The sequence below is a fragment of the Lutra lutra genome, chromosome 7 (assembly GCF_902655055.1).
Source record: "Lutra lutra chromosome 7, mLutLut1.2, whole genome shotgun sequence".
NCBI classification, from domain to species: domain Eukaryota; kingdom Metazoa; phylum Chordata; class Mammalia; order Carnivora; family Mustelidae; genus Lutra; species Lutra lutra.
In genome coordinates, this window is record NC_062284.1 from 135720981 (window position 1) to 135734612 (window position 13632).

At 34.4% G+C, this 13632-nt stretch overlaps 1 protein-coding gene across 7 annotated transcripts in view; it reads right to left on the reverse strand.

Annotated features, from left to right (window-relative positions):
- PCNX1 (pecanex 1) overlaps nt 1–13632 on the reverse strand; it is a 160490-nt gene that overhangs the window by 54613 nt on the left and 92245 nt on the right. For 5 of the 7 annotated variants that reach the window (XM_047735619.1, XM_047735618.1, XM_047735617.1 and 2 more), the window contains 6 exons: nt 12893–12950; nt 10956–11173; nt 7255–7408; nt 4637–4669; nt 1868–2039; nt 1276–1386 (listed from right to left, as the gene is read on the reverse strand). In XM_047735619.1, coding sequence (XP_047591575.1) covers nt 1276–1386; nt 1868–2039; nt 4637–4669; nt 7255–7408; nt 10956–11173; nt 12893–12950 — 746 coding nt within the window. The remainder of the gene's footprint in view (nt 1–1275; nt 1387–1867; nt 2040–4636; nt 4670–7254; nt 7409–10955; nt 11174–12892; nt 12951–13632) is intronic. The other 2 variants (XM_047735620.1, XM_047735616.1) reach the window with 1 other exon arrangement.

Here is a 13632-nt window from a genome sequence, read left to right on the forward strand (position 1 = left end):
CTTGCAACAACATGGATGGACCGACAGGGCATTATCCTAAGTGAAATAGGTCAGACAAAAAAAGACAAATGCCATATGATTTCACTCACATGTAGAATCTAAAAAAGAAAAACAGAAACAGACACACAAACATGTAACAAACTGGTGGCTGAGAACCAGGGCGGGGCTGGCAAGATAGGTGAAAGGGATAAAGAGACAAACTTCCAGTTATAAAATAAATAAATCACAGAATGTAAAGTATAACATAGGGAATACAGTCAATAACTTTGAAGAGTGACAGATGATAACTACACCTACAGGGGTAAGCATTTTTTTAATGTATGAAATTACTGAATCGCTATGTCATATACCTGAAACTAATATAATACTGTATGCCAACATCAACTACACTTCAATAAAAGATAAAAAAAAATTTTTAATTCTATTCTTACAAGTGGAAAAAAATAGATTCAATGGGATTACTAATAATAAGGACTAGGGGACAGCTAAAACAGCTCTCCTTTATTTTTAAAATACGGATAACAGATTCTGTTCATAATAATTTTATATGATAACCATGAAAAAAAACCCACAGGAAAAAATCTTCCTTAGGAGGTTTTAAAAAACTGTATCTTGCACAAGTTTTTAACAATATATGATGAAGCTCACTATTATAAATTACCTACCCTAAGTACCCTCCATACCCTAAATACTCAAGACAGTCTTCTACCCATTAAGCTATGCTAAATTTAGACCAGCCCAGTCTTCATTCATTCCCCTTCAAAAATTTTTCAAAACACAGAGATACTTCTAAAAATCTTATTTAGGACAATACTTTTACTAAAAGCATCTGGTTTTGGTGTTTCCATTCTAAAGAAATAACAGTGCTCTGAAACCACATTCAGAGACATATCAAATACACATACTAGTTCAAAATCCAAATATAATGCTACGTATCAGGGGTCAATCTATTTGGGATATATAACATTTATAAATTATATTTCATAAGTCTATGAAGACACCATCTAAACTCACTACAACTTCTAGTTTTAGGCAACAGTACTTGATCATTTCTTATAAAGTAACTCCATTATTCCTGGATCTTTCAATAAAGTGGCAGACTTGACTACTTCTTCCTATCTACAAAGTAATTCCTGCTCAGTCTTTAATTATTAAATAATTTCCTTTTTCTTTCTAATTTCAATTCTACTGTTAAGGTATTTTAATGTTACCTTATTACTTAATAATCTGTCAAAGTAATACTAGAATCTGTAATTTTTAAAAGGAACTACTCACCATTACCACCAAAGATATGAATATCCAATTGCTCACAAAGGTACATTACAAATGTATTCACCTGAGGCAGGAGACCAATGAAAAATACTATTGGGAAACAGAGTGTAAACACTACAGAAGAAAAGAAAGGCATATTAAAAACATTTACACAACATCTATCCTTTTGTTCATTTTAAGATCATATGTGATTAAAAAAAATCCAAAATGAATATAAACTGGTAAGCAATTTTTTTAAAAAATCATCTTAAATTATTTCTATGTAATTGCTTGGGTATTAAATAATTTTTTCAATGATAAAGAATAGCTTTTAAAATTACATCAATCATTTTCATATAATAGTTATCTGAGATACAGAATCCAAAGGAAAATTTCCATCACATCTGCTTTGAGAACAGAAGAATTACTATAATATTTATTCATCATTAACTTTTTTCATTCAAATAGTTTTGTTCCTCACTGAGAGGATTACAATAAATAGCAAAGTAAGCCTATTAAAACCATTTTAAACTATATAATTGATCTGTTTATTAGGGAACTATTTGTGTAGAAATAAATTAATGTGAAGATCTGAAACACTTTAAAGATGACTCACCTATAACTAAATCCCTGGCTGATATAAACACCAGGGGATTAGTGAAAGTTATTCCATATAATTTGAACTTGGTTGTAGTAAGGTTTCTGCTACCATAATCCAAGAGCCAAATAAGACCACAACACAAACAGAAATAAACTGGTCTACTGTAGGCAATGATACGATTATGGCCCTGAAAATGATATTTAAAAAAGAAAGTCAGGTTAGTTGATTTTAAGACTCACAACCAGCTACTGAGTTCTTTGATAGCTTATATTCTAAGGATTCAAAAATGTATCTGTGTGGAAGCCAAGTTGCTAATTGTGGCAGAAGGAAATCACAAATATGGGAAGGAAGAAGAAGAGACTGAACCCTGTGACACTGGACTGACATTAGAGGTATCAATATGAACTTGTCATTTTTAATACACACACAAATCGATAGAAGATGTGTGTACACACGTATGCATACACATATGTATATACACAAATATATTTCCTAGCTTTAGCCATTGAGAGGACCTAGAAGCAACGACATTCTAGAATAAAGATTACTAGCCTCAAGATCTTAGTTTATAAATAACAGTACTGACTAAAAAAACTCTGGCCTTCACAGAGAAAAGGCTGGTTTTGGCCTAGGGTAGGGAAAGTATATATAGATGAGCCTGGAATGTACTATTGTGAAAAGGAACGAAGTACTTAAAAGACTGATAAGGATATGTAAAAAGGACAGAGAGGGCAGCTTGGTGGGCTCCCAGTGGCCAAATCAGAGATAATTTGTGCCTCAAAATAAACATTAGTAATATTATAGTCCACTGAATAAAATATGAATCCATACCAATACAAATAAGTAAATACAGAAAGAAAAGTTCTTCCTTACAGTAAAAAGTCAACTAACAAATGTGGAAGGAATGATGAAACTAGAAAATCACTATTTGGCAACCATCAAATGATAACTTATTCAGGCAAGTAATATCAATAGATTTTTACTGAAAACAAGTAGGTGGAAGTTTACCGGGCAAGGGGACATATATGAAATCCCCAAATAGCTCCCTACCAGACACTTATTAACTCCAGGAGAAATATGGTAACATTACAATAATTAGTGGTTCTCAAGGGAGTGGGAGGGAATTTTGCCCTCTAGAGGACATTTGGCAATGTCTAAAGACATGCTGGTTGTCACAACTGGGGAGTGTGCTACTGGCATCTAGTGGATGGAGGTTAGAGATAATGCTAAACATCCTATAATGTATGGGACAGTATCCCTCCCTCACATAGATTCTCAACAAAGAAGTGTCCAGCCTCAAACGTTAATACTGCGGAGTTTGAAAAACCCTGCAGATACTACCCTCGGCCAAAAATGAAAGTTAACATCACCAATAAAAGGATGAGTCAACATCACATGCTTCCTGAAATGATGCACTGAGGAAAAACACATCACTTTCATAATTTTCCTTCCAAAAAAGCATATCCTGTATCTAATCAAGAAGAAAACATCAGACAAACTCAAATTAAGGGATGGTCTACAAAATAAATGGCATGTACCCATCAAAAGTGTCAATATTATGAAAGACACATAATGAGGAACTGCTCCAGATTAAAGGAGGCTAAAAATAGTAAAAGCATAATCAGGAATTTACTATTGCCAACTGAGTCAAGAGGAAATGCCTGAGTAAGATCTGTAGATTAGAAAATAGTATTCTATCAATGTTCAATGTTCTGATTTTAATAATTATATTGAAATTGTAAAGGAATGCCTCTGTTTCTAGGAAAATACATGGGTGTATTTAGAGGTAAAGGGGCACTGTATTTACAATCCACTCTCAGAAAGTGTGTGTGGAATGGACAGGGTGGGGCAGGGGTTGTGGAAAAAACTAGGAAGGGAATAGGCAAATATGGTAAATGTTCACACAGGAATATGGGTGAATGGCATCAAGAATTCTTTGCGCAAGCCTTGCAACTTTTCAAATTATGTCAAAATTTGAAGTTTAAAATTTGAAGTAAAAAAAAAAGCTGCCATATATCATACACTTCAAAAGCATTCAAAAGCGTATTAAACAATCAGTTGAAAGAAAATAATTTGCTTCCCTGTTCTGTTTTGCTCATCCACAGTCACTATTAAGTATTCTAGTGTATGCGTAATTATATTCAAGAAAGAAGGCATCATCATAAACTGTTTTTAGTGTCTGTTTTTGCACTATTTTAAAGAGAATGCCCTTTAGTCTATTAAATAAATACTCTATGTTGAGTTCTAAAATTGGATCACACTTCATAAAAAATACCATTTAGCAGCTAATACTCTTTCCAAAGTCACAAAGTGAATAATAAGGTTTTTAATCTCTTTAGTGTCCACAGGTCTAAACATGAGATCAATTTATTCCTTCTTTATTCTTGCTCTTAATGATTACCTAAGCAAAAGAATGTACAGTTCTCCTTACTTCAAAATTCTGTTTTTCAATACTTACTCATGATTTATTCTTCAAACTTTGTTAAATTTAAGTTATTAAATAACTATGAGTTTTTATGAACCATGCCTACTTCATTGGTAACCTCCTCTTGAAACAGGCTGTCAAAAAAGGAATTATTATGCTCATTTTCAACTGAGACTTAGATTCCACAATTAGAATGCCATTTTATTTCACGCTAATAAATCACCTCTCTTTCTAGTAGAGAGTCAAAACTTAGACGAGAAAATAATAACATAAATCTTAATTCAATCTGACATATGACCAAAAGAAGGTTTCAATGAATGTTAGAGAATTTTAAGTTACAGGCATATTAGCTGACTTACGTGTCTGGGAGAAGAAGAATCTGGTTGAACACTCTAAAAATGAAACAAAAGATAGATTATCCTACTGAGGTCCTGGTAACTTTATAAGCAACTTTCAAAATGCCAGAAATAATTTCAAGTAAAATAATTCCATAGCTAAGAAGTGACCTACATTAAATCTGTTGAAATAACAGAAGATGAAACTCCAGATACTGGTGTCACTGTGTTATCAAAGAGATCTCAAATCTTTCCTGCCTCTTAAGTTTACTATGATTAATTAAAAATTTGCAAATAGCTTAACACTTCTGAAATCGTATATGGTAGGTAGTCTATCTTACTCCTTGGCTCATTACTACATATAAGTATAGTTGAAGTAGGATGCTTTCTTGTATGATACCATTCCATTCAGGATATGCACAAAATATGGGTTAGTTTATAAGAAGAATTCTAGTTCAGCCCACAAATTCCAAGGCTTACTAAATAACTCAATAGTATTTGTATTAAACTTATTATCTGAATTTTCACATCAAAATCTTCAAGTTAAGCTGTCTCCCTGAAAGAGATTTTATCAACTTTCTTTAAAAGCATTCAAAAGGTATTTTGCAGCCACATCCCAAATGATGACTTTTCTCCCAAGTTCCAGCTCATTTCTAACAGCATACCAAACAATTTCATTAGGATGGTCTATGACCACTCTACAAGTCTATGATGGACCAGCTCAGTGAGTTTGGCATGTGACCCTTGGCTGGATGAGACCAGGTAAGCTCTTAACTCAATTCCAACATCTGGCCTCTAAAAACTTCTGGTCCAGTCTTCCTTTCTTATGTTAATGGTATTACCATTCTTCTAGTCAACTATATTTTTTAAATCTAAAAAAAAAAAAGATTTTGAATTTCAGTCATCTTTTAACTTTCGGTTTCTAACCAGATTAACCTAAGGGGACAAAACTAATGGGACAAGAGACTGAAGCAAAGGAATGAATTTAAATAGTTTATGGTAATAAAAGAGATGGATTATAGTGGTTGGAATAGAAAGAATAAAAGCCAGAAATTTTGATAAAGAATCACCAAATTTAATCAAAGGGACCTATTATTATTATAATAAATACAAATATATAAATATATATTTATATATATAAATATAACTATTACTTGTTACTAGGGGTCGAGAAGTAAGGAACAGAGAGGCTTTAGGATTTTGAGTCAATATACTACTGTCAAAAGCAAAGGAACTAGGAAAGAAAAATATCAGAAGATGACGATGTGCTATTTTTAAAATGTGCCAAACTGCCTGTTAGGTACATAGGACTAAAGCTTGTGAGAAAAATGAAGACTTTGAGATATAAATCTGGACATGATTCATACATAGGGGCAACTAATAAAGTAATAAAAGAGGGTGACTTCACTGGCAAGGAGTTGCAAGCTGAAAAGAGGGCCTAAAAAAACCCTAAAAAATTCTTATAAACTAAGAAGTTGTCCAAAGACCAAAGAGGCATCAACAAAGGAAATTAAAGTTATCTGAAAAGTAGGAAAATCATCAGCATAGCATAAAGGCAGATCAAAAATGAGGATTGTATAAAAAGAGAAGACAGTATTCATAGGTACTAAATGATACAGCACTCACAAAGAATGAAGAATGAAATAGGACACAGATTTGGCTATTGGAGATTGTTAGCCCATAAAGACTATAATTTCAGTACTGCAATGAGGAAAAAAGCATGGATGGGTCTTGAAGAAATGGAGTTGACACAAGTAGTTTTTCTGGATGTGTCTCTATAAACAGAGAAAGGACAGCTAATAGTATGAAAAGAACTAAACAAATAGTTTTCAGGATAGGGGAGAGTTCTGCATGTTAGCATATACTGGGCAAATAACCAATACAGGCAGGGGTTTTTACTAGCGCAGAAGAAAAAGGAAACAGTCTACATTAACAGTCCATATTGATTTTGCATGGAAGGTGAAAAATTAGGTATTTGATTTTTTTCCCTTTGTAGAAAGCTTAAAATTAATAACATTTGGCTACTGTTTAAATAGCAAAGGGATATCCATCTTCTGCTTTCAGTGTCCCCAAGAACATATATACTAGCCTTGCCGTTACTATATCTAACCAATGATTGATTTTAATATGGGAGTGGGAAAGATGATGTTCATATTTTTTAAACAAATTTCAAGAATGCTGGGGTGCCTGGGTGGCTCAGTCGGTTAAGTGGCTGCCTTAGGCTCAGTTCATGATCCCAGGGTCCTGGAATCTAGCCCTGCATCAGGCTCCTTGCTCAGCAGGGAGCCTGCTTCTCCCCTGTTTGCCGTTCCCCCTGCTTGTGCTTGCTCTCTCTGTGTCAAACAAGTGGAATCTTTAAAAGGATAAAATAAAAATTTCAAGCATGTCAATTCTCATTTTTAACAAATGCCCAAATATTTTAATACCAGCCCCCCAAAATAGTTCTTAGGAAGCTTCATTTACATATCATTATTTTTTAAAGTTTTTATGTCCCCTTTGTTCCCTATCCAATCTAATATAAACATCTAGGGAAAATAAATCTAAAAATTAACAGCTTACTATAATGCAATGAATTATACAAAATATCTGCTTTTTAACACAAATATTATTCCCTATTCTGAAAAGAAGAGTGATGCTGGTACCTTAAGTAGTGAGTATTGACAGCTGGCTATCACTAGGCAGAACTGGAAGACCCAGATATCTCTGAAGAAGCCTTGTATGAGAAGAATAGATCCCAAAAAAGCCACAAGAATAGCCAGGATGACAGCTAACACATTTTCCAGAATTTCACGATTTCTGTAGACAGAAAAATTTACGAATAAGTATATCATCAATATAAGAAATGAGAGTGAAAAAAGGGAAGACATCATGAGGAAGTTCATACTATGCTTGCTGACATGCTTTTCTTGTACTGGCTTTGAATAAGGCTTTAGCACATACTGAAAGAGAAACTAGTTTATATTTAAAATTAACAAAAAACCTTATGTGGAGATAAAGCGTGCTATAGTAAGTGAGGTTCTAATTAAAGACATAATATTAGTTTTAATTTCTGTTTCAAAAGTTTACTCTTCTATAACATCTGCTTTTTTGTAACATTTGTTGCTTAGTAACTAAGTAACCAACTTGAAAAGGACATATGCAAAGAAACACGTTTCAAAAACAAAATCTCAAAAGTTTCTAGAAAATTAAAATGAGAAGTTATTTTATATGACAAAGTTTGTAACCAAATTTTGATACCAAGTGATTTCATTTTCCGCATCTTGAAACCATCTGAAATAACCTCAAAACTAATTCACTAGAATTACTTAAATATAGGCTATTGCATATATTGAAAATGAAGGCAGTAATAAAAAACCATCAGTGTTGTCTCTATCAAAGCTGCTGAGACAGTTCTGTATTTTACTAAACTGAGTAAATTAAACAATGTGATGACCCAGATATTACATATACCAATGAAGATGATTTTTTGTCATACCAAAAAATAAGAATCTATCTCATTACTTCTTGGGGAAATTTTATTCATAAAATGCTGGATACTTGCTAAAAGTCTTGTTTTTAAAAAACATTTACCAACATGGAAACATGCTCAGTGTATGTGCTGTATAAAGAAAGCAGGGCATAAAACGGTATGCATAGGAAGATAAAAGTTGTTATTTAGAAGCATACACACATAGGTTAAAAAAAGTATATCAAAATGATACTACTACTAATGTTCTCTCTGGGTAGAAGAATTATGGTTGGCCTCTTCTTGTCTTAAAAAATCTTCCTATACATTTTTAAATTTTCTAGACTAGGTAAAGAATTATTTTCACAATTCATAACTTGTTTTTTTAAAAATTTTAAACTTTTTAAATTAAGTTGTTGTTTTTTATTAACTTGCTTTTTCATTAAGTCAATGCCTTCTTCATAATCGTCAATTGACCTAATTCACAAACATCTGTGTACTAATTCATTTTATAGCCTTCTGGGATGAAAACAAGTTCAACAGTACTTTCAAACCAATCACCAGCACTCTCGTTCGTTCTTCTGTTGCAGCTGCAGAAGTCCAGACCCGTCAAGTCCAGTGCCCACCAGCAGTTCTGCCCCATCACACACTGTTCGTAGTTCTCATCACCGAACACGTGCTCCCCTTACACTTCTGTTAGTTTTTAATTTTTGATGAATTTGCTTTATCAACTTTGTTTACTGTTTTTGCTGTCACATCTACAAAATTTTGCCTACCCCATGTCACAAAAATTTCCTCTTACTGTTTTGTTTGGTTCAAGGAATTTTATTGCTTTAGATTTTAATTTAGACCCATAATCCATTTTGAGTTAATTTCCATAGTTTTCTAATACAGTGCAATGTAAGTATAAAAGTTTTTTTCCCATGAAAATCGAATGGTCCCTAGACCATTTGTTGAAAAGCCTACATTTCTCTACCTAACTGATTTGGGATATTATTTTGATGCCATTTAGGCCTAGAGTTTTCTTCATAGGCAGGTGTTTAACTATAATTTCCATTTAATAGATATAGTAGCGTTAAGGTAATGTATCTTTCAGAATGAACTATGATGATTTCTACCTTTCAAGAAATCTGTCCATTGTCAAACTTATTTACATGTAGCAGATCATAATATCCTCTTATAACACCGGTAAAATCTGTAGTGATATCCTACCTCATTCCTGTTATAAGCAAATTGAATCTTGTCTCTTCTCTTCTTTTCCCCCCTTAATCAGCCTGGCTACAGTTTCATTAATTTAATTGAACTGCCCCTCTCCCCACTTGCACTCTGTTTCTCTCTGGCTCTCTAAAATAAAATATCTTTCATGTCTTAACTTTTTTAACATACAGAGTACAAATATAGTTGTTTTAATGTCTTTGACAGCTAATTCTAACATCTGTGACAACCAACAGGTTGGTTTCGATGGATTCATTATTTCTCTCATAAATCATGTTTAACTGTTTCTTTGCATGTTTGGTAATCTTTGGTTCGATGTCGTGGGGAATCCTTTGATCAGATGCCACTGTGAACATTTTTGATCATGACAATTTTCAGATTTCTATAAATTTTCTTCAACTTTGTTTTGGTACTTGGAAACAACAGTCCGATCGTTTTAGGTCCCGCTTTTACAACTTGTTTGGTGAGTCTGAAGCAGTGCCCACGTTAGGGCTAATTATTCCCCCACTTTTTAGGCAAGACTTTCCTGAGTACACAATGCACCATAAAAATATGAATCACGAGTTTCTTCAATCAGACAGGTGGGAATAGGCACTATTCCTATCCCTGTGTGTCAGGCACCGTCCATCTACTTCTTTCACATGATTCTTACCCCGGCCTCAGGTAGTTTCCTCACATACATTCACTTATCCGTACTCTGATGAAGAGTTGTGGAGACCCACTGCGGAACTGAGGTTCTCTCTGTGAACAGCAGTCCTCTCTCTGATACTCTGACCTCGCTGTGTTGGGTCTCCCTGTACTCATAGCTCTGTCTCCTCAACTCAAGAAGTTTGCTGGGCTCCCTATGTTGGAGCCAGCGAGGAAGACAGGGAACTCTCTTAAGGCAGTAGGCTGGGGCAACTGTAGGACCCACATAATGCATTTCCCATCTCTCAGGAATCACTGTCCTTTGCCGTCTTATCTCCAAAGTCTTAAAAACCACTGGTTCAGGCATTTTGTCTCTTTTTTTGTTGTTTCAGATAGGAGAGTAAATCCAATCTTTGTTACTCCAGTCTATAGGAAGCACCAAGTTTTAATAGACTAATACTTTTCATTATTAAGACTAGTACTATGGGGGCGCCTGGGTGGCTCAGTGGGTTAAGCCGCTGCCTTCAGCTCAGGTCATGATCTCAGGGTCCTGGGATCGAGTCCCACATCGGGCTCTCTGCTCAGCAAGAAGCCTGTTTCCCTCTCTCTCTCTGCCTGCCTCTCCGTCTACTTGTGATCTCTCTCTGTAAAATAAATAAAATCTTTAAAAAAAAAAAAAAAAAAAGACTAGTACTATGAAATAGGGAAAGAGAAGTTTCCTCTTATACCTCTTACATTTAGAGTCCTATTACTTATAACCTTATGATCATTAACACTTCATATTCTCTGGCTTTTAAGTATAGTTCCATGATTCCTACTGATGATAAAAAGGATTTTTTTAAATAAACATACTAAAATTGCCACAAAAATGTTTTTAATGGACTTAGGAGAGTCAATGTTTGGGAGCTCTATTAACTTAAATTTTACCTCAAAAGAAGCAAAATAGAAAACATTTTCCAAAATGATAACCAAGTAAAAGCCTCAATGGGTAATTAGGTTCATTTCAATTTAAAAATAAAATCTACACATATCTTTAATACCACACTGTATTCTCACCTATCAAACAGGGCCAGAAGTGTGAGTCTGTCGAAGTTAATGCCGATCCACAGCTGGGGTAAGACCCAGAAGCGGTAATAGTGTTTGACCTTTTGAGCAGCTTCTTCTGTTGGACCATAAGTAGCTGCCAAGTCAGGGCTTAGATCGATGTCTTGTTGCTCCAGCAAATCTGTATCGATGGTCAATAGTCTGTTCAATCGAATCTGCGGAAGAGAGAGCTGAAAGAAAGTCAGTGCTGAAAGCCTCAAAATATCTTTAGTTAAGTCATGATTCAAGGGCTACTCAATCAGCTTGATCAGATGATCTAAGTCCCCTTAATTCTCTACACTTCTAGATATTTTATGATCATTAGAAACTACAAAAGGTGATAATGGGAAGTAAAGCAAATTAGTCAATCAGTCCTTTGGAAAAGCTGTATTGGGGAAAAGTGTTTGCAATCTTAACACTCTGTGATTGTAGAGCTAGGGAATCCATTAAAATCACTTAATGTGAATCATTAGTGGCTTCTCTAAGCCCTGCCACTATGGCCTTTTCTCAAAGCTATAAACTTCATTACCATGCTCAACCTAAGCTCCTCTGAATTGGATTTGAAGCCTTCAACTCTCATGCCTTCCTACAGGCTCTTATCACTGTTGTTTTCAAATCCCTCCTATGCCCCCTTTTTTTCTTTTGTTTTGGCAGGCTACTCTTGGAGGCTATACAGGAAATTACCACATTACATTTCGTTTTGCTTTAATTCACCCACTCAGCAGTTCACCAGTTTCCCCTTTCTCTGAAGGAGTCTAAAGTTTCCCTTATCTAGCACAACCCTAGCCAGGATTTCACTATCCCAAGGTTCCCATACCATTCAATAGTAGAAAACAACAACAACAAAAAAACCCAATCATTTCCCTATTTTTGGCTTTCCTATGAAGTTTCCAGGAATATATTCCAGCAAAAAAGCAGAGACAATCTTTACTTATCAAACACATATGTGGTTATAGTCAAGAAAATCTGCTTCCTATAAATAACATAGATATTTTTATCTCTAAGCATTGACAAGTACCTCCCCAGACACTTTTTTTCTTATCCTCTATGCCAAGGTTTCTCAACCTTGGCACTACAGGTATTTTCAGTTAGATAATTCCTTGTTTGGGGGTAGTACTGTCCACTGCAGGACGTTTTATGGTATCCCTGGTTTCTATCCATTCACAAGACACCAGTAACATTCCCCTAGCTGCGACAAGTTAAAGTGTTCTCAGACATTGCCAAACGCTGAAAACCACTGTTCTATGCCAACTCACATCTATGGTCTTAAAACACAGCTCACAACTAAATCTTCATCAGGAAGCCACTAATAATTAACCTCTTTGGCACTACACTTATTTATAGATATCGCTTATGTGTTTCATATAAGAATTTCATTTTATATGTTAACTAATTGAATCGAACTAAAATAAGTTAAGAAAATAATTTCATTTGTTTTGTCTTTTTAAGTTCAATATGTACATCTTGAGGGCAAAAGCAGTGTTATCTTTCTAAAACAGCCCCACCATATCTCACATGATATACTTTTTACACAGTGATATCACACTAAGCTTCACACAAACACACTGGTATGAGTAAATAATAATTAAGAATTAGATAATATTCAAAATTGTACTTTTCAAAGGGAAGTTTTAAGATGGCACAACCAGATTATGACATCGGTGAGCAAATGGACCTTTACATATTCTCAAAAGTGTAATTACTGATTCATACACAGCTTAGGAAACTTCATGGGGTTTTATGTTTGTTTCCTAACAAAGGACTTACAAGAAGAGATCCACTACGGAACAGCAAAGGTGATTTTGCCATAGTTTTCAACAAAATCGGTATTTTATAACTTCAACGTTTCTGATTTGCGTCGCTACTTAATCTGAATGTACATCATCTTATAAAAATAAAGGAAAACCTACCACATCATGTGGATAAAATCGAACTGAGGTAGAACTGGATACATGAGAATCCGTGTCACTAAAATAAAATGAAAAAATCTTTAGGGACTAAAGAACTTGTCAAGGAATTGAAAGAAAAATAATCTTTTAACAATTATATGATATTTACACTGTATTCGCTTTTCCAAGGACTTCAACATACAAAATAGCATTTTCCTACAGATGTGATTAAGAGCACAGCTTCTGGGCCAAAGTATTTATATTAAAAATCTCTTCATCAGCTAAATGATATTTGGGAAAGTTATCTAACCTTTTACACCTCAGTGTCCACCTAAGTAACATAGGATACTAGAACCTCTTATCACAAAGTCCCTGTGAGATGGGTTTATGAAGGCAATTAACAACAAACTTATTTCCACTGTTCCATCTTTCTATTGTTTCCACTGTTAGGAAATCACCTCACACTCCAATTTTTGGTCATTCTCGACAGGGTCAGTTTTGAAACTGGATTCAAGAAGCTGAGCAAGTACGTTCTGTCTCTCCAGCGAGTTAAGCTAAGTGACTGCAGGATCCTAATGTGCTTTAAATGGCCCCTAGAAGCTTTTAAAAAAGTAAGTGAATTGCCCATAGATGTGTAACATTTAAATAGGTGTGTCCCATTATTAAATATAAGTTCCTAAAATAGGATTCAAATGATCCCTGTGGAAAAAGTGAGCTAATCACTTAATAATGGATTTCAAGGCAACAACTTGAATAGGTGA